Raw genomic sequence first — 25,863 nt, forward strand, 5'->3', positions numbered from 1 at the left:
GGGTGCCTGCCACCACGCCTGGCTAATTTTTTGTATTTTTAGTGGAGATGGGGTTTCACCATGTTAGCCAGGATGGTCTTGATCTCCTGACCTCGTGATCCGCCCACCTCGGCCTCCCAAAGTGCTGGGATTACAGGCGTGAGCCACTGCGCCCGGCAATGATGTTGTTTTAAAAAAAAGTTTTAAGAAATAGAGACGAGGTCTTACCATGTTGCCCAGGCTGGTCTTGAACTCCTGGGCTCAAGCGATCCTCCCGCCTTGGCCTCCCAAATTGTTGGGATTACAGATGTGAGCCACGTGCCCAGCTTCAGTAATGTTTTAATTTGAATTTATCTTATGAGAAATATTGAATCTTTTTATATATTTAAGAGCCATTTATATTTTCTTTTCTCTGTATTTTTATATTTATCGTTCATTTTGGGGGATTGTTGTTAGCCATTTTTTTCCCACATTAATGTGTAGGGGCTAGCTGTACATTAAACAAATTAGTCTAATGTATGTGATGTGAATTTTAGATATTGTTTCCACAGTTTGTCTTTTGATTATGCTCCTGGAACTTTTTCCACATGGAAGTTTCTTTTAATGTAGTTAAATTTATTAGTCTCTTCTGTTACAACTTTTTGGGTTTTATGCCATACACACAGTGAAGCTTTTTAATAAAGTCGGCTATATTTTCTTTTAGTACAACAGGAATATTTTTGGTCTTAGAAACTCTGTTTGTTCATTGTATTTGTTTGTTTTTGACATGATCTCACTCTGTTGCCCAGGCTGCAGTGCAGTAGCACAATCATGGCTCACTGCAACCTCAAGTGATCTTCCCATGTTAGTCTCTTGAGAGCTGGGACTACAGGTGCATGTATGCCACCATGCCAGCTAATTTTCTTTTTCTTTTTTTTTTTTTTGAGAGAGTCTTGCCCTGTCACCCAGGCTGGAGTGCAGTGGCGGGATCTGGGCTCACTGCAACCTCCGCCTCCCAGGTTCAAGCGATTCTGCTGCCTCAGTCTCCTGAGTAGCTGGGATTACAGGTGCACGCCACCATGCCCAGCTAATTTTTGTATTTTTAGTAGAAACGGGGTTTCACCGTTTTGGTCAGGCTGGTCTTGAACTCCTGACCTTGTGATCCGCCCACCTCTGCCTCCCAAAGTGCTGGGATTACAGGTGTGAGCCAATTCGCCTGACCAGGGAGGAGTATTTTGCTCACTTCTCCATAAATGTTTGTCTTTGATACTGTTTCAAAACTCAAGAAATGATAGTTTCTTAAGGTATCTGAAACTTTATTAATGAACTTTGCATATTCTTACATTAACAGCCATCGATCAGTCAATGAAGACATTAGTTGAATTGAATTTTTTTTTTTTTTTTTTTTTTTTTTTTGAGACGGATTTTTGCTCTTGTTGCCCAGGCTGGAGTGCAGTGGCACGATCTTATCTCACCGCAACCTCTGCCTCCTGGGTTCTCAGCCTCCGAAGTAGCTGGGATTAGAGGCATGTACCACCACACCCAGCTAATTTTGTATTTTTAGTAGAGACGGGGTTTCACGAACTCCCGACCTCAGGAGATCCACCTGCCTTGGCCTCTCAAAGTGCTGGGATTACAAGTGTGAGCCACTGCTCCTGGCCCTGAATTGAATGCTTTTTTAAAAACCCTGCATAATTTAAAAAGATTAATGATTTTAATTTTAAGAGTACTTTTAGATTCACAGCAAAATTAAGTGGGAAGCACAGAATTCTCATATATGCTTTGGCCTACCCCCCATCTCCCAGGCTTCCCCACTATCCTTCTCCGGAGTGTTTGTTATAATCAGTCAGTGAACCTACATTGACATACCATTATCACCTGTGTCCGTAGTTTACATTAGGGTTCACTCTGGGTGTTACACATTTTATGGGTTTTGACAAATACGTCATGACACGTATCCATCATTATAGTATCATGCAGATTAGTTTCATCACCGTAAGAGTCCTCTGTACTTTGTCTATTCATCCCTCCCCCACTTACTCCTGACAACCACTGCTCTTTTTACTGCCTTCATAATTTTGCTTTTTCCAGAATGTCATATAGTTGGAACCACATAGTATGTAGCCCCTATGCATGACTTTTTAATATATGCATTTATTGTTTGTAATATACTGGTTCACTGAGTTACATAGATCTTGCAAATATTGACACTTTTTATTATGCTATATAATATCCAGTCATGCAGCCTCTCAAAAAACTCCACTGTATACATGTGGTCTTAGTAGTATTATGAAAAAAAAAAAATGGACCTTGGAGACACCCTGAAAAAGTCTGTAGTAACCTGCCGGGGCCCCTAAACCACATTTTGAGAACCACTTTGCCAGTACTCGTATGGTTTCATCATCTTTGATATTTAAATCTTTAATCCTTCTGGAATTTTAAGATCTAAGCTATGTAGTAAATAGACAAGTTAACTTTTTTTCTAGATGGCTACTAGTAGCCACTTGAATAATTATACTTGAATAATTATATCTTTTCATTACTGAGTAGCAGGGTGACCAGGCTTAAGACCCTTCTGTACTGGGAAGATGACCTTGAATTTACCCTCTCCTTGTGTTTCTCTGGTGAAGATAAATGTGAAATATCACCTTTGTTGTAAGACAGCATTGCTTATTGTAGAATGATCCCTGAATGGAATTGCATCTTAGTAGGGAAGTTATTGAATGGACTATACATTTCTATTCGGAAGCAGAGGCCTTGGCTTCCTTGTATGCATGCAGTTTATCTTATGTAGGGACCAAGAAACTGTAGTCATGTGCTATTTATTACATTGGTTTCTGTGACACATGAAGCTTACCTAAGCTAGACCCTGTCCTCTTGCTTACAACTGAGCCATCACTTGGGAGATGGAAAAATGGCTTCTGGCTGTCTGAATCACTGCTGAAGACAATATCCTTGAAGCTGCTATGGTGGCATACTCTATTTCCTGCCCAGTATCCTGCAAAGTTAGATGAACCTCCTTTCAGGCTATAGTCTATTTGATCTTGTGACTGTGAAGGTCAGAATATATCTGACATCTCTGCTGGTTGTCATGTTAAGTGGGCTTTGCAAATTATAAACAGAATTCCTTCATATATTTGGGTCTTTTCTGGGCTATAATTTTTTTCCTGCTTATTTATCAGTATTATAATTTTTAAAACTGAGACTTTATTATAATTTTAAATATTGGTAGGCCTGATTCCTTCTCATTAATCTTCCTTTTAAAAAATACTTTTCTTGGGGCCGGGCACGGTGACTTACACTTGTAATCCCAGCACTTTGGGAGCCTGAGGCGGGCAGATCACCGGAGGTCAGGAGTTCGAGACCAGCCGGGCCAACATGGCGAAACCCTATCTCTACTAAAAATACAAAAAAATTATCCAGGCGTAGTGGTATGTACCTGTAATCCCAGCTACTCGGGAGGCGGAGGCAGGAGAATCTCTTGAACCTGGGAGGCGGAGGTTGCAGTGAGCCAAGATCATGCCACTGCACTCCAGCCTTCCCAACAAGAGTGAAAACTGTGTCTCATAAAAAAGAAATAAAGTAGCTGGCTGCGGCACCTGTAATCCTAGCGCTTTTGGAGGCCGAGATGGGAGGATCACTTGAGGTTAGAAGTTTGAGACCAACCTGTTCAACATAGCGGGACCTCCATCTCTACGTAAAAATTTTTTTTATAATTATAAATAAAATAAATGAACAAAAAAGGAAATAATTATTTTCTACAGAAATTACCGTTTTGTGTTTTAAAAATACCTTTCTTGACTATTCTTTCTTGTTTTTTTACTTGAATTTTAAAATTATATTTTATTTGATTTTAATAATGTTTTTAGAAAGAGTTTTTTGGCTTTATTACCAAAAACACCATCTGGACAGTTGGGCAGATACTCTGCTATTTTGGAGCAGGTAACTTTTTGCAAAAATTGAGCTATTTTATTATAAGTTATTTCCTTGCTTCCCTCTGTCCCGGCCTAGGCAATGGGCCAGCATTTTGTTTTTCCAGCCTTCTGTTGCTGCTCAGTCAGCTCTCTGCATGTCAGGCTGTTCCTTTTTACATGCCTTTTAATCATACAGGACAACAACAGGAAGTGCAATAAAAGCATCTTTTATAACATTGCTTTAGTTTTTTGTTACTAGATGTTAAAACTTCTATGTTTTAACCAGTATCATTATTTGTCTTTTTGTTTCTCAGAAACACAGATCATAATGTCTTTGAATATTAAGTGTCGAGAGAGCTGCTCGTCTAGTTATGTTGGAAGCAGCTACTGTAAATTACTTAGGTACTAAGCCTTACCTTGTAGGGAGAAGGTTTAGCAAAGAATAATAGAGCTTTAAGATGGTATTAAGGCAGAATGTTGGCATCTTATCATAACTCTTGTGTTTCATGGATTCTTGTGAATGGCAAGGTTAGTCTTTACTCTGCTGTTGACTTTTGAGGATCATCATTGAAGAAAGTTTAATATAACAAAATAAATGCCTTTGATATTTTAACTCGTTATGATCAACCTATTTATATCAGAACTTATTTAAACTAGTTCTTGGCTGGGCATGGTGGCTCACGCCTGTAATCCCAGCATGTTGGGAGGCCCGGATGGGAGGATGGCTTGAGCTCAGGAGTTTAAGACCAGCCTGGCAAACATAATGAGATCCGTTCTCTACAAAAAATTACATGCCTTTGGTCCCAGCTATTTGGGAAGCTGAGGTGGGAGCATCACTTGAGCCCGGGAAGTCAAAGCTGTGGTGAGCCACGATCACACCACTGCACTGCAGCCTGGGCAACAGAACGACACCCTGTCTCAAAACAAAATGAAAACTAGTTCTCAAAAGGGATGGTAGGCTGGGCATGGTGACTCATGCCTGTAAGACCAGCACTTTGGGAGGCTGAGGCAGGCAGATTACTTGAGGCCAGGAGTTCGAGACCAGCCTGGCTAATATGGTTAAACCCCGTCTCTACTAAAAATAAAAAAATTAGCCAGGCATTGTGGCGGCTGCCTGTAATCCTAACTACTCAGGAGGCTGAGGCTGCAATGAGTCAAGTTCACACCACTGCACTCCAGCCTAGGTAACAGAGCGAGACTGTCTCCAAAACAAAAAAAGGATGGGGGGATGGTAAATGAGCAACTTTCTGGAATTCCTATTCTTTGTTAACACCCATAGTGTTTTCTGGTCATTCTCTGCTTGTTTCAGTCCTCCTCTGGACTGTTCAGTATACTCACCACTAGCCACAAATGGCTGTTTAAATTAATAAAAATTAAATTTAAAAAATCAATTCCCATTTGAAGTAAAGCTCATTTCGGTCATGCCAGGCATAGTTTTTGAGAGACCATCTCTAATGTTTTGATTATCAGTGTTTTTTCCTAAAGAACTAATCATATTTCCGGCTGGGCACGGTGGCTCACGCCTGTAATCCCAGCACTTTGGGAGGCCGAGGCGGGTGGATCACGAGGTCAGGAGATCGAGACCATCCTGGCTAACACAGTGAAACCCCATCTCTACTAAAAATACAAAAAATTAGCCAGGCATGGTGGCAGGTGCCTGTAGTTCCAGCTACTCGGGAGGCTGAGGCAGGAGAATGGCATGAACCTGGGAGGCGGAGCTTGCAGTGAGCTGAGATCGCGCCACTGCACTCCAGCCTGGGTGACAGAGCCAGACTCTGTCTCAACAACAACAACAAAAAAAACTAATCATATTTCCAAGTTTTAGGCATTTCTGTTGCTCCTGTGACACATTTTTAGGAGGGGTTTCTTACTCTTGTAACTCCCAAATCTATATGTCTACAGCTGATCTATTTCACAAAGTCTAGTCTCACACTTTGAATTACAGAAATACCTAAATATATAGTATTTTCTGTATATTGCTGAAATCATATTAAAACTGCCAATAATTAGCTGGGCATGGTGGCACATGCCTGTATTCTCAGCTACTCAGGAGACTGAGGTGGGAGGATCACTGCAGCCCAGGAGGAGGTCAAGGCTGCAGTGAACCATGAGTGCACCACTGCACTCCAGCCTGGGCGACAGAGAGAGACCCTGTATCAAAAAACAAAAAACAGGCTGGGCGCTGTGGCTCACACCTGTAATCCCAGCACTTTGGGAGACTGAAGTGGGAGGATGGCTTAAGCCCAGGACCAGCCCGGGCAACATAGTGAGACCCTGTCTCCTCAAAAAAGAAAAAATTAGGCAGGTGTGGTTGCCCACGTGGTGGCTCCCAGCAGTTTGGGAGGCTGAGGTCAGGAGTTCGAGACCAGCCTGGCCAACATGGTGAAACCCTGTCTCTACTAAAAATACAAAAATTAGTAGGCGTGGTAGCGCGTGCCTGTAGTTCCAGCTACTTGGGAGGCTGAGGCAAAAGAATCGCTTGAACCCAGGAGGCGGAAGTTGCAGTGAGCCGAGATCGTGCCACTGCACTCCAGCCTGGACAACAAGAGCAAAAACTCCATCTCTAAATAAATAAATAAAAATAAACAAAAAAACTGGCTGGGCACGGTGGCTGACGTCAGCCTGTAATCCCATCACTTTGGGAGGCTGAGGTGGGTGGATCACCTGAGGTTGGGAGTTTGAGACCAGCCTGGCCAACATGCTGAAACCCCATCTCTGCTAAAAATACAAAAATAGCCAGGCATGGTAGCATACGCCTGTAATCCAAGCTACTCGGGAGGCTTAAGCAGGAGAATCACTTGAACCCAGGAGGTGGAGGTTGTGGTGAGCTGAGATCACACCATTGTGCTCCAGCCTGGGCAACAGAGTGAGACTCCATCTCAAAAACAACAACAACAACAACAAAAATTAAAACTGAAGTTCTGCTATGTTTCCCCCATCCTCAACATAAACACTCAGAGCTCTATAACCTTTCCTTTTTAATTGCTTATATCACAATTTAATCTCTATTTATTTATTTATTTATTGAGACAAGAGTCTCGCTCTGTCATCCAGGCTGGAGTACAGAGGTGTGATCTCGGCTCACTGCAGCCTCTACCTCCCGAGTTCCAGCAGTTCTCTCTCCACTTAGATAAGGCCTTCTGTCAACCCCCAATTGTTTACTAATTAGGTAGTTTTGCTTTTTTTTTGACATGGTATTTATACTCACTTTTCTTCACATTACATTCATTTGGTTATACTGCCTATTCCAGTAATCTCAAAATTTTCCACTTTGAATCTACCCTAATTCCTCTCTGAACAGGAATTTTAGCTTATGCATCTTTGTATTTGAAACACATAAGACATTATTTTGTAATAATGTGGTCTTATTTTATTAGTGATTTAATATACTGAGCTACCTTAGTTGTTGTATTTTAATCATTTAGATTATTTATGTGAACTCTATTTATTTTTAGTGTAATGAACAAGTCTGGGGTGAATCGTGTAGTTTGGAAACGACCTCGGCTCACTCACAATGGACCTGTTAGGAGGAGCACAGTTATTGACCAGATTCCTTTTCTGGCAGTAGCAAGAGCACTTGGTAAGTAGGACTTCATTTGGTGGAATTATATTGAATTTTCTACAATATATGGTGGCAAAATAAAAGAGGAGACTGAGAACTAAACCCTTACATGGCATATAGTGAGGGTAGAGATATCATGATATTCTGTTAAATGCTTTAGAACCTAATCGAAGCCATGCATGGTGGCTCACGCTTATAATCCCAGCACTTTGAGAGGCTGAGGTGGGCGGATCACTTGAGGTCAGGAGTTTGAGACCAGCCTAGCCAACATGGTGAAACTGCATCTTCACTAAAAAATACAAAAATTAGCTGGGTATAGTGATGTGTAGCTGTAGTCCCAGCTACTCAGGAGGCTGAGTCAGGAGAATTGCTTGAAAGCAGGAGGCAGAGGTTGCAGTGATCACACCACTGCACTCCAGCCTGGGCGGCAGAGCAAGACTCTAACAAAAAGCCTAATTGAGGGGAAGGTTTAGGTATATAATTCACTGACAGTTGCCCTTTGTTCATGAAGTCACGTTCGATGTTTTGCTAATTTCTATCTGTGTTTAGGGAAGTATATGCATATCTAGGCTTAATGTTACCCTCGAAACTATTTTTAAGTATCCCATTCTACTTTAGCCCTTAATAGTCCTCCTGAGAGTCTTCAAAACCTCTTTTTTCTTTAGTTAGCAAAGTAAAATAACTATGAAAAAAAATAGTTATATTTCTGGTCTACCTGGCTTTGGAAAGAAGGCTAGAGAATTATACCTATTAAGGTGTCTTACCTTGGCTATGCTAGATGGGGGTAGTTTTTCCAAAGAAAATGTCTCTGAGAAAATGCACATTTGTTTATTTTTATTTTATGAGACGGGGTCTTGTTCTGTTATTCAGGCTGGATTGCAGTGGCATGATGATGGCTCACTGCAACCTCTGCCTCCCAGGCTCAAGCGATCCTCCCACGTCAGCCTCCTGAGTCACTGGGACTACAGGTGTGAGCCACCACGCCTGGCTAATTTTTTCTTTTTTAAGGAGACGGGGTCTCACTATGTTGCCCAGGGTGGTCCTGGGGTTAAGCCATCCTCCTACCTCTGTCTCCCAAAGCACTGGGATTACAGGCATGAACCACCACACCCAGCACAACTACTATATATATTAATAATGTGTTTCCAATGTGAAACTATAATTTTCTTCTTCACACCCTGACTGGTGGACTTTTATGTTATATCCAAGCATTTGCTATTATGAAAAATACTGCAATAAGTATTTCCTTGTATACACATATGAGATTTCCTTTTTTTTTTTGAGATGGAGTTTTACTCTTGTTGCCCAGGCTGGAGTGCAGTGGTGCAGTCTCGGCTCACTGTAACCTCTGCCTCCCGGGTTCAAGCGATTCTTCTGCCTCAGCCTCCCGAGTAGCTGGGATTACAGGCATGCACCACCATGCCCGGCTAATTTTGTATTTTTAGTAGAGACGGGGTTTCTCTATGTTGGTCAGGCTGGTCTTGAACTCCTGACCTCAGGTGATCCGCCCACCTCGGCCTCCCAAAGTACTGGGATTACTGGCGTGAGCCACTGTGCCTGGCAAGATTTCTTTAAGATACATAACTAGAAATGGAATTTCTGGGTCATAGTATGTTACTTACCAACTGTTTTTGTGTCGTAACACTCACACAAGATGATAATATTTCTACAGTAAACAGAGGAGGCTACTTGAGACTGAGGTAGCTAACTTGGACACTCTAGCCACTGAGGACCCACCCTGCTGCCCCTAGGTCTCACTCATCCAAGGAATACCAATTGGGAGACTTAGTTCAGAGATATCTACGTGTTTAGTTTTATTAGGTATTGCTAAATTTCTTCCCAAAGTGATTATCCCAGGTTATTACAGTCCCACTGTATTAGTTATCTATTGCGGTGTAATCAAATACTCCCACACTTAGGAGTTTAAAACATTTTTTATGTACACAGTTCCTCTGGCTCAGGAACCCGGGGTGACTTAACTGGTTGGTTCTGGCTCAGGGTCTCTTGTGTAGCGGTAATCAAGATGTCATTAATCATCGAAGCCTTCAATGGGGTTGGAGCATCTACTTGTAAGACAGCTCACTGAGTAACCTGGATTGGCAGGAGGCTTCAGTTTCTTGCTTTGCCGGCCTCTGCATAGGGTTGCTTGATGTGCCTTCATCACATGGCAGCTGGCTTCCTAGAGCAAGTGATCATAAAAAGACGTTTTGACTTCTACCTTGCTTTCTTGATCACTTGCTGTAGGGAACCCAGCTTTGTATTTTGTTAGCCCTGAATCACTAAGTCCAGCCCACCCTCAAGTATATCAAATAATTTGTGGATGTATTTTAAAAGCATACAGTTCCTACTTCTTCATGATTGTTCTTTATTCACCAGGTATTTATTAAATACCTGCTATGTGCTAGGTACTGTTCCAGGTGCTGAGGATTCAGCAGTGAATGAAACAAAAATTCCTGCACCCATGGAGCTTACTTTCTAGGTTAGGGGAAAACATGATAAAACTAAAATAACTAAGTAGGACACATACTGTGTTAGAAATGCTACCAAGAAAAATAAAGCAGGGAGTGCTATGGGGGTGGGGCCTGTATAATAATTCTAAATGGGATGGTCAGAGGAGGGTCTCGCTAAGATGATATGTAAGTAAAGTGTAAGTAAAGAGATGAGGCAGTAAGACCTGTGAGTGTCTGGGGCCACAGAATTTAGGCAGAAGTAACAAATGTAAGGGTTCTTATTACTCATGAATTTTTCTCTCTCTCTTTTTTTTTTTTTTTTTTTGAGATGAGGTCTCACTCTGTGCCCTAGGCTAGAACTCATTGCAGCCCCTAAAGTCCTGGGCTCAAGTGTTCCCCCAGCCTCAGCTTCCCAAGTAGCTGGGGCTACAGGTGCATGCCACCACACCCAACTAATTTTTAAAAATTTTTTGTAGAGACGTCTCGCTTTGCTCAGGTTGGTCTCAAATTCCTGGCTTCAAGCGATCTGCCCACCTCAGCCTCCCAAAGTGCTTGGACTATAGGCGTGTGCCACAGCGCTCAGCCTACTCATGTTTTTTTTTTTTTTTTTTTTTTTTTTTGAGACAGAATTTCGCTCTTATTGCCCAGGTTGGGGTGCAGTGGCGTGATCTCAGCTCACTGCAACCTCCACCTCCTGGGTTCAAGGGATTCTGCTCCCTCAGCCTCCCAAGTAGCTGGGATTATAGGCGTGCGCCCCCACGCCCGGCTAATTTTGTATTTTTAGTAAAGACCTGTGAGTGTCTGGGGCCACAGAATTTAGGCAGAAGTAACAAATGTAAGGGTTCTCATTACTCATGAATTTTTCCTTTTTTCTTTTTCTTTCTTTTTTTGTTTTTTTTTTGAGATGAGGTCTCACTCTGTGCCACAGGGGTTTCACCATGTTGGTCAGGCTGGTCTCGAACTCCTGACCTCAAGTGATCTACCCACTTCGGCCTCTCAGAGTACTGGGATTACAGGCATGAGCCACTGTGCCCCGCTCCTACTCAGTATTTTCAACCGAGCAGCTGGAAAAATGGAGTTGCCACTAACTGATAAAGAAATGACTGGAACATCAGTGAAAAGGAGAGATCGGAAGTTCAGTTTTGGACACATTACCCTTTCGGCATGTTTTAGACATTAAGGCGGTGATACCTGTTTGGCTTCCCATTATAAGAATTGATTTCGGGTGTTGTCTAGGGTGGAGATTTCAATTTGGGGGAGCCAGTGGCATATAGATAGTATACAAAGTCTTGAGGTCATGTAGGGATTGAGTGCAGATAGAAAACGGGGCAAGGTCTAGTGGCTGAGCCCTGAGATACTCTGACTGTTAAGACTCGGAGGATGTGCTCTGGTTTCATTTGAGGGTTGGATTAAAATAAAAAAAAAAAACCTAAAAGAGTTAGGGGATATGAATGGAAGAACAAGATAAAACAACTAACAGCTGTAAGTCAAATAGGAAATTTGGGATAGCGTACCCTGGAAGCTAAGTGAAGAGTGTTTCCAGAAAGAAAGTGTTTCAAATACTCTTGTCATTTAGGTGGAGGGAGGATTGAAAAATGACCATGGAATTTAGGAATGTGGAGGTCATTGGTGACCTTGAAAAAGAAAGTAGCTTTTGGTGGAATAGCAAGACCACAACCATGATTGGGGTTATTGAAGAAAGAACCGTCTTCTTGAGTGGGAGGAATAAAATTTGATACAGCAAGTTTTTAGACAGTTTTTTTGTAGAAGTTACTTTACTTCAACATAATTTTGTAAACACATACAGAAATGAATTAATATTTTGATAAAAGGGCTTATAAGAGACAAAATCGTTTTAGGGATAAAAAAGCTTTTTTCTTCTTGATTTCTCTTGTCACATAAGTATTTTCTTTTCAAAAATAATGCTACCTTTTAGATTTTAATATTTAAGCTAAAAAGGCTTTGCTGTATTACTTTTCAAACCACTATTCTGACACTTGGAAAAAAAATTTTTTTTTTTTTTTTTTTTGAGATGGAATCTCACTCTGTTGCCCAGGCTGGAATGCAGTGGCACCGTCTCAGCTCACTGCAACTTCCGCCTCCCCGGTTCAAACGATTCTTCTGCCTCAGTCTTCCAAGTAGCTGGGATTACAGGCGCGTGCCACCACACCTGGCTGATTTTTGTATTTTTAGTAGAGATGGGGTCTCACCATGTTGGCCAGACTGGTCTTGAACTCCTGACCTCAGTTGATCTGCCCACCACTGCTTCCCAAAGTGCTGGAATTACAAGCGCGAGCCCCCGCGACCAGCTTGGAAATAATATTTTTAAAAGAGCTATGTTACTGTTTTTCTGAGTTTAGCTTGTTGCATGGAAATACTTACTGGCCTAAAGTAAATTAAATGCTCGTATTTAGCACACACCCTTATGGTTTACGGCCATTTTTCTTACAGGTTTTTTTGGGCGGGGGAAGGGGTGGGAATAGATGTCTCCTTGTCAACATTGGTACCCTACAGACACTGATGATAATTACCCAAGTACAAATGTAGCAAAGGTGCCTTCTAGTGGCTGCCTGCTGGAATTGCATTTGAGTCTTGAAAATCATTTTGTTCACTGGGGAGATAATTTTGAGTATAGTGTGTATGAAGCACTCTGCTGTATGTACAAGCACATGATCTTTGCCCTCATGGAGCTTGCAGTCTAGGAAAGGGTTGAAAGGCATTCACCAGATGATAACAAAAACTGAAAAAAAAAAAAATTTTTTTTTTTTGAGACTGAGTTTTGTTCTTGTCACCCAGGCTGGAGTGAGTGCAATGGCGCAATCTCGGCTCACTATAACCTTTACTTCCCAGGTTCAAGCGATTCTCCTGCCTCAGCTTCCCAAGTAGCTGGGATTACAGGCACCCGCCACCACGCTCGGCTAAGTTTTGTACAAAAATACAGGGGTTTTGCCATGTTGGCCAACTTGGTCTCTAACTCCTGACCTCAGGTGATCTACCCGCCTCAGCCACCTAAAGTGCTGGGATTACAGATGAGAGCCACAGCGCTTGGCTAAAACTGAAAATTTTTAATTCTTCTTCTTATTTTTTTTTGAGATGGAGTCTCACTCTGTCGCCCAGGCTGGAGTGCAGTGGCACGATCTCGGCTCATTGCAGCCTCCGCCTCCCGGGTTCAAGCGATTCTTCTGCCTCTGCCTCCCAAGTAGCTAGGACTACAGGCGCACGACACTGCACCCAGCTACTTTTTGTATTTTTAGTAGAGACAGGGTTTCACCATGTTGGCCAGGCTGGTCTCGAACCCCTGACCTCAGGTGATCCGCCTGCCTCGGGTTCCCAAAGTGTTGGGATTACAGGCATGAGCCACCACACCCAGCCAATTCTTAACTTCTTATATGTACTAATGAAAACCTAAAATAAGGATATTTCACTTAACCAGAGAGGCCAGAAAAGTGATATTTGAACTGAGTTTTGAAGAATTACTGGAGGTTAAGGAGGAAGAAAGTGTGTTTTAGGCATAGAAAACAGCATTTTCGAAAAGTTCGGTGATAGGAAGAAGCATAGTGACATAGGAACTCTGATGAAGGCCAGTGTAGCTGGAACAGATAAGGAAATAAGAGACTTGGATAAAATGAGAAAATACTGCATTTTATAGGCAGTGGTAAATAATCGTGTTTGGCTGGATGTGGTGGCTCACGCCCAGAATTCCAACACTTTGGGAGGCCAAGGCAGGTGGATTGCTCGAGTTCAAGAAGTTCAAGACCAGCTGGACAACATGGCGAAATCTCTCCTCTACAAAGAATTGGCTGGGCATGGTTGCATGCGCTTGTAGTCTCAGTTACTCAGGAGGCTTTGGTTGGGAGTATTGCTTGAGCCCAGGAGGCTGCAGTGAGCCAAGATTACATCACTGTACTCCAGCTTGGGCAACAGAGCAAGACCCTGTTTCAGAAAAAACAAAAGAATTGTGTCTTTATCTTAAAAACAATTGTGAACTATAACAGAGTTGGAATGGGAAACATAACCAGATTTGTGTGTTTTTAATTGTAGTAATATATACTTAGCATACACGTAACTTACCATTGTAAAGCACGTGGTTCATTGATGTTAAGTACGGTTACACTGTTTTGCAACTGTCATCCACCATTTATCCTAGGTTTGTGGGTTTTTGTTTGTTTGTTTTTGTAATTTCAACTTTTAGATTCAGGAAGTACATGTACAGATTTGTTACATGGGTATATTGCATGGTGCTGAGGTTTGGGGTACGATTGATTCTGTCATCCAGGTAGGGAGCATAGTACCCAATTGTTAGTTTTTCATGTCTTCCTCCTTCTCTCCCTTCTCCCTCTGGTGGTCCCCAGTGTCTATTGTTGCCATCTGTATGTTCATGTGTACCCAGTGTTTAGCTCCCATTTACAAGTGAGAACATGTAGTATTTGGCTTTCTTTTCCTGCATTAATGTACTTAGGATAATGGCCTCCAGCTGCATCTGTGTTACTGCAAAGGACATAATTTCATTTTTTTTTTTTTGTGGCTGTGTAGTATTCCGTAGTGTGTATGAACCATATTTTCTTTATGCATTTCACTTTTGATGGGCACGTAAGTAGATTCCTTGTCTTTGCTATTGTGAATAGTGCTGCAGTGAACATTTGAGTGCATGTGTCTTTTTGTAGAGTGATTTATTTTCCTTTGTATGTATACCCAGTAACAGGATTGCTAGATCGAATGGTAGTTCTAAGTTCTTTGAGATATCTCCACACTGCTTTCCACAGTGGCTGAATTAATTTATATTCCCACCAACAGTGTATAAGCATTCCCTTTTCTCTGCAGCTTTGCCAGCATTGTCATTTTTTGGCTTTTTAATAATAGTCATTCTGACAGGGTATGAGATGGTATTTCATTGTGGTTTTGATTGGCATTCTCTAATGATTACTAATGTGGAGCTTTTTATGATTCTTGGCCGTTTGCATGTCTTCTTTTGAAAAGTGTTGATGCCTTTTGCCCACTTTCTAATAGGGTTATTTGTTTTTAACTTGTTGAATTGTTTAAGTTCTTTACAGATTCTAGATATTAGATCTTTGTCAGATACATAGTTTGTGAATATTTTCTCCCTTTTTGTAAGTTGTCTGTTTACTCTGTTGATAGTTTCTTTTGCTGTGCAGAAGCTCTTTAATTAGGTCCTACTTGTCCATTTTTGTTTTTGTTACAGTTGCTTTTGAGGATTTAGTCACAGATTCTTTCCCAAGGCTGATGTCCATCCAGGATTCTTACAGTTTGAGGTCTTGCATTTAAATCTTTAATCCATTAGGTTTGTGTTTTAAAGAGAGAATTTTCATTGAGTTTTGAGAATGGATTAGAGGGGGTAAACATTGTTGGAAGTTCTCCATGGGAAGCCACTCAAAGGGGTGCTGAAATTTGCTCGGTGTAAGGACCACTGAGTGTCTTGTGGACTGCTGGCTGCCGTGTGCCACAGGAGCAAGCAGAAAATATACTGGAACCAGAAAGCAGGCCTCCTCTCTTTTGGTGTCCCTTCATCACCCTCTACTGAGGAAAAAAGGGAATTGGTTGTCTGCCAGTTTCCAAGGCACCTCCTTTCAGGGCCTACAGAAATGATGTTCTATGATCCTACTTTGGTGTACAAACACTAGACCAGTAATAAAAACCCTTAGTTAAAGGCCCAATTCTGATGCTTACCAGTTATTTGATATTAGATAGAATCATATAGACTCTTTGAACTGGTAAAATAAGGGAAAGTGGCTATGAGTATGAATCATCTGGTGAGTTTGTTGAAAGGTCAGATTCTAGGGACTTTTACTAGCAAATTTGAAGCAACTTGAGCATCAAAACAAATTATAACAGGAATAAGTTTAAAAATATTGAATAAAAAAGAATCTGTAAGTCTATATGGAGATAAAAAATTGTACAGGTAGAAGAATGGATTTTTTTTTTTTTTTTAACATTTAAAGGAGTTTAATTGGGCAGTGAACGATTTGTGAATTGGGTAGCCACCCTCCCACAGCAGATTCAGAGAGACTCTGAAGAAAATCTTTTTTTTTGAGACGGTGTCTTGCTCTGTTGCCAGGCTGGAGTGCAGTGGCGCAATCTTGGCTCACTGCAACCTCTGGCTCCTGGGTTCAAGCGATTCTCCTGCCTGAGCCTCTCAAGTAGCTGGGACTACAGGCGTGTGCCACCACGCCCAGCTAATTTTTGTATTTCTAGTAGAGACTGGGTTTCACCATTTTGGCCAGGATGGTCTAAATCCCATGACCTTGTGATCCACCAGCCTAGGCCTCCCAAAGTTTTGGGATTATAGGCGTGAGCCACTGCCTCTGGCCAGAAAACTCTTCTTTAAAAAAGATTTTCAGGGCGCTGTGGCTTACGCCTGTAATCCCAGCACTTTGGAAGGCTGAGGCGGGCGGATCACGAGGTCAGGAGATCGAGACCATCCTGGCTAACACAGTGAAACCCCCATCTCTACTAAAAATACAAAAACTTAGCCAGGCATGGTGGCGGGCACCTTATAGTCCCAGCTACTCGGGAGGCTGAGGCAGGAGAATGACATGAACCCAGGAGGCGGAGCTTGCAGTGAGCCGAGATCACGCCACTGCACTCCAGCCTGGGCGACAGAGCGAGACTCGGTCTCAAAAAAAAAAAAAAAGGACTTTCAGGCCTGAGCACAGTGGCTTATGCCTCTAATCCCAGCAGCCTGTAATCCTAGCACTTTGGGAGGCCGAGGTGGGTGGATCGCTTGCGCTCAGGTGTTTGAGATCAGCCTGGCCAACATGGCGAAACCCCATCTGTAGAAAAAAATACAAAAAAAATAGCCTGGCATGGTGGTACACGCCTGTAGTCCCAGCTACTTGGAAGACAGGTGAGAGAACTGCTTGAGCCTGGGAGGCGCAGGCTGCAGTGAGCCATGATCGCACCAGTGCACTCCATCCTGGGCAATAGAGTAAGACCCAGTATCAAAAAAAAGAAACCTTTTTGGGGTTGGGAAAGAAGAGCAAAAAGAACCAAAATAAAGTAAAATAAACTGTCAGCTAATAAATGTAGTTAGAATGTCCTAATTCTATCATCAGTTTATAACCATTATAATAATTGATTCAGGAATCATCAGTAGATGCTAAAATATGGCATATTTTGGTACAAAACAGGATATTTCACAGAGCCTCAAACTTTCACCCTGCAGACTACTCACCAGTTACAAAAAGAAAAAGGCACCTTTATGCTGCCAGTAGATAGCACTTTAACCAAATGACCAAAGTCGATACTGCCAATAATAGGACAGACTGACACACTGTCTCTCCTCATGTGATATACGGAGAAGGACATGACATCAGCAATGTAGTCCTGTAGCCAAAAGTGAGTTTACCTGTTCATGAACCCCCGTAGAGCACGAGAACATGAGGAAACAATCAGATGGATCCAATTTAAAGGTCATTGTGCAGACCTTTTAAAAGAACTCTTTTCTTTTTTTTTTTTTTGAGATGGAGTCTCACTCTCACCCAGGCTGGAGTGCAGTGGCATGATCCTGGCTCACTGCTATATCCGCTTTCTGGGGTCAAGTGATTCTTCTGCCTCAGCCTCCCGAGTAGCTGGGATTACAGGCGCGTGCCACCACACCCAGCTAATTTTGTATTTTTAGTAGAGCCGGGGTTTCACCATGTTAGCCAGGTTGGTCTCCAACTGTTGACCTCAAGTGATCCACCTGCCTCGGCCTCCCAAAGTGCTGGGATTACAGGTGTGAGCCACCGTGCCTGGCAGAAGAACTATCTTGAACTCTTCACAGTTGTCAATACCATGAATGATATAAAAAAAACCAAACCCTAGGGAATTGTTTTAGGTTAAAAACGACTAAAAAATGACAAATGTAATGAACTTTTTAAAAGTTTTTTTAAAAATAAAGATGGGGTTTCATTGTGTTGCCCAGACTGGTCTCGAACTCCTAGGCTCAAGCAATCCTCCTGTCTCCACCTCCCAAAGTGCTGGGATTACAGGCATGAGCCACCTAACCTGACCGAAGAATGATCCTTGAATGGATCCTGGATATTAAAAATGCATTATTGTGACAACTGTGAAGATTTGAACATAATATTATACAGTGCTATAGCAATATGAAATTGCCTGAGTGTGGTAGAATAACATCCTCATGCTTAGGAGATAAATGTTGAAGTATTACTATTTGGAGGTGAAGTGTTTTGAGTCTGTAATCTAATCTCGGATGGTTCAGCAAATGACTAAAACCAGCTCTATCCACAGATTCCAACACTATCTGCATAAAAAATCCCAAATAATCTTCAAAAGAACTACTGGAATTAATAAGTGGATTCGGCAAGTTCACAGGACCCAGATTCAGCATACACAGTCTATCATATTTTTATGTACTAAAAATGAACAATTCATAATGAAATTTAAATAAGTATCATTTATAATCGCACCCAAGAAAACCATGAAATAAATTGTAACAAACTGTGTTTAAGATTTATATGCGTGAAACTACAAAATGATGAAAGAAATCGAAGAAATAGAAATAGACCACATATCTTAGTCAAAACCCAGAGTTAAAAAATTTAAGTTAGAAGAAACAATCTCTTCTTCTGAAAATGTGTTGAGATTTATTGAGAAAGAAAGAGAGATTGAGGCCGGGCGTGGTGTCTTAACGCCTGTAATCCCAGCACTTTGGGAAGCCTAGGTATACAGATCACCTGAGGTCAGGAGTTCCAGACCAGCCTAGCCAACATGATGAAACCTCGTCTCTACTAAAAATACAAAAATTAGCCAGATGTGGTGGCGGGCGCCTGTAATCCCAGCTACTCGGGAGGCTGAGGCAGGAGAATCACTTGAACCCAGGAGGCAGAGGTTGCAGTGAGCCAAGATCGTGCCATTGCACTCCAGCCTGGGCAACAAGAGCGAAACTCCATCGCAAAAAAAAGAAAAAGATATTGGAGACTAGTGATTTGGAAGTTGTCAGTAAAAGAGTTGGAAACTTGAAAGGATGGTTTCACCAAAGCAACGTAAAATATATATATATATCTATCTGTGTGTGTGTGTGTGTGTGTGTGTGTGTGTGTGTGTGTATATGTAGATAGGTAGATAGGTATCTCCAGAAAGATAAGAACATAAGAATAATAGTCCTTACAGGGAAAACTGGAAGGGCATTGATGAGAAGGGAGAATTTTCACTGTATATGTACCCTTTTATATCTTTTGGTTTTCGTACTATGTGAATGTATTACATAATATTATAAAAAGGCAGATCCAGTACTGTGGCTCATACCTGTAATCCCAGCACTTTGGGGGACCGAGGTGGGAGGATTGCTTGAATCCAGGACTTGGAGACCAGCCTGGACAACATAGTGGGCTATGTTGAGACCCAACATAGTGGACCCAACATAGTGGGCTACATAGAGACCGCCATCTCTACAAAAAAATAAATTAGCTGGGCCTGTTGGTACACACCTATAGTCCGAGCTACTTGAGAGGTTGATGTAGGAGGATCACTTGAGCCCAGGAGATATATCCTGCAGTGAGCCATGATTGTGCCACTGTCTCCATGTTCATTTTTATTATTTCGTTAACCAGGGAGCTTTGTTTTGCTGGTATAAAGAGGTAAGTGTGTCTTTGTGAGTTTATCTGGATTATAACTAGCTTTTAGTGGTTGCATGTATTCTGTTTTGCAGCTCAGAGGGCTGAATTGCTTTTTGAAGAGTCTGGTTAGCAATGATTTTGCTACTTTCGAGTGGGAGTAATTGAATTATTCTTTCTTTGGACTCTGAGCATGTTTGAATTGTCAGTATTTCTGATGGGGAGCTGGTGGGGAAGTTTAAATAAGGAAAAGGACAAAGCTTCCTCTTGTTTAACAAAAAAACTAGACCTACTGAAAGGGGACAAAAATTGTTTAACCTCTTGTCTGAAAATCTTTTGCTTTTAATTTAGGCCTTTCTCTTAAGTAGTTCACAATAAACAAAAGAGGCAGAAATTAATGTTTTCTACTTTCTGTCTCCTCTTCCACATTTATTGGAAACAGAAGAAAAATTTATATTGTTTCATTTATGTTGTCTTATATATTACAGAAAAGTAGATGGTTTCCATAAATCATTTTTATTTTCTTCTGTTTTAGTTTTATTGATCTTTTTTATGGCCTGGGTCGATTAAAAGTTATTGTCTCTTGAACATTTTGATGTTTGTATCTAATAGGTCTAAAGGCAGAAGTTTAGGCATTGTTTTTATGTGGAGCTAATCAAGGAGAAGGATAAATGTAAGAGCTTTTTCCGGCTCAGTGAAAGGGAGAACTGTTGCTCTCCAAAGGCTGGTCATATGGTTGGTAAAGAGCATTAAAATGCTCATTTTTATATTTTGCATTTTCTTCCAAGTGACTGGTACTTGTTCTGTAAGTTTTGATGTAGGTACTTTACTGATCTAGAGATTAACAGGAAGTTTGCAAACAGCCATTGGTACTTCTGTTTGTAGGATAAGTTCTCATCTTGTCCTTTTTCTTCAAAATTATCTTGATTAATCCTGGCCCTTTGTGCTTAGCCTGTCAAATTCTACAACAATCCTTTTGGGATTTTGGTTAGAATTACATTGACTTTGTAGATTATTTTGGTAATAATTGACATCTTTATTATAGTAAGTATTCCTATCTATGAATCTGATTGTTTTCTTCATTTATTTAGATTATCTTTTTAATGTTTCAAAATAGAATCTATAATCTTCATAACAGGTGTGTATACCGTTTGTTAAAGTTGTTCCTAAGTTCCTTACATTTGGTTCATTATTAAAATTGGATTTAAAAATGTATATTTTCTATGTCTTGCTATCATATAGAAATACTGTTGACTTATATATTGGGCTTGTATTTAACAACTTTGCTAAACTTTCCTATTGTAATAATTTATTTTTGGTTTTCCATGTAGAAATGAAATTATCTGCAAATAATATTAGTATTATTTTCTCCTTTCCATTTTGTATATCCTTTATTTTTATTATCTTACTGTGCTGGGAAGGACTCAGTATAGTATTAGAAGACAAGCAATGATACAAGGCATAGTTTTCTTATTTCTACATTTTAAAGGGAACACTTTTAACATTTTACCTTTAAGTAAGATGATTATTACAGAATTCTGGTGGATATACTTTATCAGGTTAAGGGAGTTCCCTTTTATTCTTAGTTTGCTAGGAAATCTTATCATGAAAGGAGTTTGAATGTTATCAAATGTTTTTCTGTCTATTGAGATGAACTGTGTAGATTTTCTCTTTTAATCTGTTGCTGTTGTACTATTAGCTTCCAACTAATACTTCTTGCTTTTTCTGCTCCCTTCCCCCAGGTGATTTGTGGAGCTATGATTTCTTCAGTGGTGAATTTGTGGTGTCACCTGAACCAGACACAAGTGTCCACACTCTTGACCCTCAGAAGCACAAGTATATTATATTGGGAAGTGATGGACTTTGGAATATGATTCCACCACAAGATGCCATCTCAATGTGCCAGGACCAAGAGGAGAAAAAATACCTGATGGTGAGACGTGATTCAATAACTTGATATTGTTGTCTAAACATTGTTTTGGTACTTCTGTCAGAATCTTGAATATGAACTAAGGACATTGACCTTGGGTAGATTTTTGCATTTGCCTGGATCTGCTAGTGGGTAAAACATAGGCTTTGTAGTTCCTAATCATTAGAGGAATGAGACAAGAAATATATAACTGAAATCTAATAACAAAACACACAACCACTGACTTCAGTATAAATTGGCCTGTGAAACATTGCTAATTCCTTATTTTTTTAAATGACATATAATTTGCATACCATAAAATTTATCTTTTTTTTTTTTTTGAGACGGAGTCTTGCTCTGTCGCCCAGGCTGGAGTGCAGTGGCACAATCTCAGCTCACTGCAAGCTCCGCCTCCCGAGTTCACGCCATTCTCCTGCCTTAGCTTCCCGAGTAGCTGGGACTACAGGCGCCTGCCACCACGCCCGGCTAATTTTTGTATTTTTAGTAGAGATGGGGTTTCACCTTGTTAGCCAGGATGGTCTTGATCTCCTGACCTCGTGATCCGCCTGCTTCAGCCTCCCAAAGTGCTGGGATTACAGGCGTGAGCCACTGCGCCTGGCCAAAATTTATCCTTTTAAAGTGTATAATTCAGTGATTCTTAGTGTAGTTCACAAAGTTGTCCAACCATCACCACTACTTTTTTTTTTTTTTTCCTGACTGTCTCAGAGTCTCGCTCTGTCACCGAGGCTGGAGTGCAGTGGCACGATCTCAGCTCACTCTAACCTCCGCTTCCTGGATTCAAGTGATTCTCCCACCTCAGCCTCCTGAGTAGCTGGGATTACAGGTGTGTGCCACCCCACCCAGCTAATTTTTTGTATTTTTAGTAGAGATGGGGTTTCACCATGTTGTCCAGGCAGGTCTTGAACTCCTGACCTCAGGTGACACCTCGGCCCCACAAAGTGCTGGGATTTAAGGCATGAGCCACTGCACCCAGCCTCCATCACCACTACTTCTACTACTTTTTTTGTTTTTTTTTCCCCCAAGAGATGAGGTCTCACTATGTTGCCCAGGCTGGTTTAGAACGCCTAGGCTTAAGCAGTCCTCTCACCTCAGCCTCCTGAGCAGCTGGGACTACTGTGGTGCCATGTCCAGCTCCTAATCTCAAAACATTTTCATCATCATCCCCTAACAGAGCACATGGAAGTATCTGGAATCAAAGACCCAAAGATGGTTTATCCTTAGAAAAGATGATCTTTCTCTCAGATGGGAGGAATAGTAAAGCTGTATTTTGAGGTGGAAGGAGGGGCAAATTGATTGAGTTTTTGTTAAATTGCCTTCATTCATTCCGGGCGCAGTAGCTCATGCCTGTAATTCCAGCACTTTGGGAGGCTGAGGCGGGTGGATCACCCAAGGTCAGGAGTTAGAGACCAGCCTGGCCAACATGGTGAAACCCCACCTCTACTAAAAATACAAAATTAGCTGGGTGTGGTGGCACTCGCCTATAGTCCCAGCTACTTAGGAGGCTGAGGCAGGAGAATCGCTTGAATCCGGGAGGCAGAGGTCGCAGTGAGCCAAGATCATGCCATTGCACTCCAGCCTGGGCAATAAGAACGAAACTCTGTCTCAAAAAAAAAAATTGCCTCCATTCATTCACTCAATTAACATACTAGGTACTAGGTACAGGAATTGCAAAGGTAAATAGAATATGGTCTTTCTTAAGCACTTACCATATTATTATAAATAGAATATATAAAAAACTAACAATCCCATTAGATCATGAGTTCTTTTAAGGTGAGTCATCTTGATTCAGTTTTACACTTTCAGGGCCTGGTGTGTTGCATTTAGTTGGAGATTATCAGGTATCAAAGAGTAACATAAAGACTCTTCTGTCTAATGGATTTAGAATTCTTTAATGATCTGAGAGAGATCATTTCAATGGCATAAAGACAAAAGCCAGTTTGTAGTGCGTTGGAAGAACCTATTTATGAACCCTAAAGTGTTTTAAGATGAGTATTGAAGGAAGCATCCGTATAATGTATAATTAGAACAAGTCTTATGAGACCTGGGAGAGTGAGACGATAGAAAACTTCACAAGACTGCATAGGAAGCTTCATGGAAGAGAGTGATATTTGAGCAAGAAAATTTGCAGGCTTGATCTAAGGCAGCAGTGGTTTTTGGAAAAAAACACAAAGAAATACATGTAGGCCGGGTGCAGTGGCTCAAGCCTGTAATCCCAGCACTTTGGGAGGCCAAGGCAGGTGGATCACTTGAGGTCAGGAGTTCGAGACCAGCCTGGCCAACATGGGGAAACCCCATCTCTACTAAAAATACAAAAAATCAGCCAGACGTGGTGACTCGCACCTGTAATCCCAGTTACTCGGGAGGCTGATGCAGGAGAATTGCTTGAACCCAGGAGGCAGAGGTTGCAGTGAGCTGAGATCGTGCCACTGCACTCCGGCCTGGTGACAGAGCGAGACTCCATCTCAAAACAACAACAACAACAACAAAAAACCACAAATACATGAGTAGTAGAATTGACAGCTCTTATGTTTATAAGGAGGAAGAATATGATAACACCTAAATTTCTAACTCTGGTGACTAGTAAGCTGTTATAAAGAAGAAACATTATTTAGGGAGAGATGGGGGAGGTAATTAGTTCAGACATAGGCATGTTGAGCTGAGGTACCTGTGGTTCATCTAGATAGATATCTTCAGTAGGCAGTTATAAATATTTGGGAGAGAGGGGTGGCATGCTCCTATAGTCCCAGCTACTCAGGAGGCTGTGGGAGGATTGCTTGACCCCAGGAGTTCAAGGCTGTAGGGCGCTATGATTGTGCTTGTTCGTAGCCACTGCACTCCAGCCTGGACAACATAGTGAGACCCTCATCTCTTTAAAAACTTGGGAGGGAAGCCTGGAAATACTAATTTAACAGTTAACAAGAGTTATGTAAATTGTGACAATATATGCACTTAGAGAGACTGTGGTTTAAGAGCACACAATATTAGGGGGACTCAAGTCAGCAGAATTCTAGTGAGCTGAGGGAAAAATACACAGGTAAGATAGTGGAAAATGGTTTATATAATTGTCTGTTTTCATGGAGCATTGATGGGAAGGGAAACAGGCACACTGAAAAAGTGAGAGGTAAGGGCTCAGTCAGCTGGTGTTTGGAGAGTGGAACCACGTGCCATAGGGAATGTGATAGATTGATGAATTAGAGATTAATGCTGCCTTTAATCAATTCTGAGGTGCATATTTTCTTTTAATATCTCTGAAATTGGAACACTTTTTACAAATGGTATATCATAGTTCAATTAACAGTGTTTTTGGTTTTTTTTTTTTTTTTTTGAGATGTAGTCTCGCTCTGTCGCCAGGCTGGAGTGCGGTGGCGCGATCTCAGCTCACTGCAACCTCTGCCTCCCAGGTTCAAGCGATTCCCCTGCCTCAGCCTCCCGAATAGCTGGGACTACAGGCGCGCGCCACCACGCCCGGCTAATTTTTTTTATTTTAGTAGAGACGGGGTTTCACCACATTGGCCAGGTTGATCTCCATCTCCTGACCTCATGATCCACCTGCCTCGGCCTCCCAAAGTGCTGGGATTACAGGCGTGAACCACCACGCCAAGCCACCACGCCCAGCCGACAATGTTTTTTATTTCTTTTGTGGCACATAAAATGATGCATCCATAACACAAGGCTCATGGTATTCTACATGAAGAAAACAATCTAAGTGATCCAGTCAGAGTTAGAAAAGAGAATATCATAGTAAAACCCCTCAAAGTAGGAGGTTGAAAATAATAGAGCAGAAATTAATTACTTAGGGAGATTCACAAAACCCAGAAGGGCAGTCCTTTAAGAAGACACATAAGGCACGATTGATTGTTTCTAGTTCAAGAAAAAAGCACAAAAATGTTTGAGTGGACATAACTACACTTAAAAATAGAGATTTTTAAAACACACTTTAAAAAATTCGAAGTATATTATACATATGACATTTACTGTTTGTACTATTTGAAACTGTACAATTCAATAGTAAAAAATCCATTTACATTCTTTTTTTCCACCCTTCATCTCTCTCTCTCTACTACCCTTCCTGGCTTCTCGTAACCATAATTCTACTCTCTCTCTTTGTGAGATCTACTCTTTTAGCTGCCACATATGAGTGAGATCATGTCTTTCTGTGCTTGGATTATTTCATTTAGCATAATGTCCTCCAGTTCCATCCTTGTTGCTGCAAATGACAAGATTTCATTCTTTTCTATGGCCAAATACTATTTCATTATGTATGTGTATATACACCACATTTTCTTTATCCATTCATGTATTAAATGGAATTGACGTAGGATGATTCCATATTTGGACTATTGTGAATAGTGCTGCAATAAACATGGGAGTGCAGATATACCTTCAGTGTATTGATTTTCTTTCTGTTGGATATATGTATAGTAGTGGAATTGTTGGATCATATGGTAGTTTACTTTTTTTTTTTTTTTTTTTT

General features: G+C 41.2%; 1 protein-coding gene across 2 annotated transcripts in view; it reads left to right on the forward strand.

Moving 5' to 3' along the window:
* The window catches only part of PPM1D (protein phosphatase, Mg2+/Mn2+ dependent 1D), a 64,283-nt gene that overhangs the window by 26,624 nt on the left and 11,796 nt on the right, over window positions 1–25,863 (forward strand). For both annotated transcript variants that reach the window (XR_008495000.2, XM_054457114.2), the window contains exons 3-4: window positions 7,328–7,452; window positions 21,202–21,392. Coding sequence is in view for 1 of the 2 variants with exons in the window: in XM_054457114.2 (XP_054313089.1) it covers window positions 7,328–7,452; window positions 21,202–21,392 (316 nt within the window). In the remaining variant the exon portion in view is untranslated. The remainder of the gene's footprint in view (window positions 1–7,327; window positions 7,453–21,201; window positions 21,393–25,863) is intronic.

This window comes from Pongo pygmaeus, chromosome 19, assembly GCF_028885625.2.
Source record: "Pongo pygmaeus isolate AG05252 chromosome 19, NHGRI_mPonPyg2-v2.0_pri, whole genome shotgun sequence".
In the NCBI taxonomy this organism is placed as follows: Eukaryota; Metazoa; Chordata; class Mammalia; order Primates; family Hominidae; genus Pongo; species Pongo pygmaeus.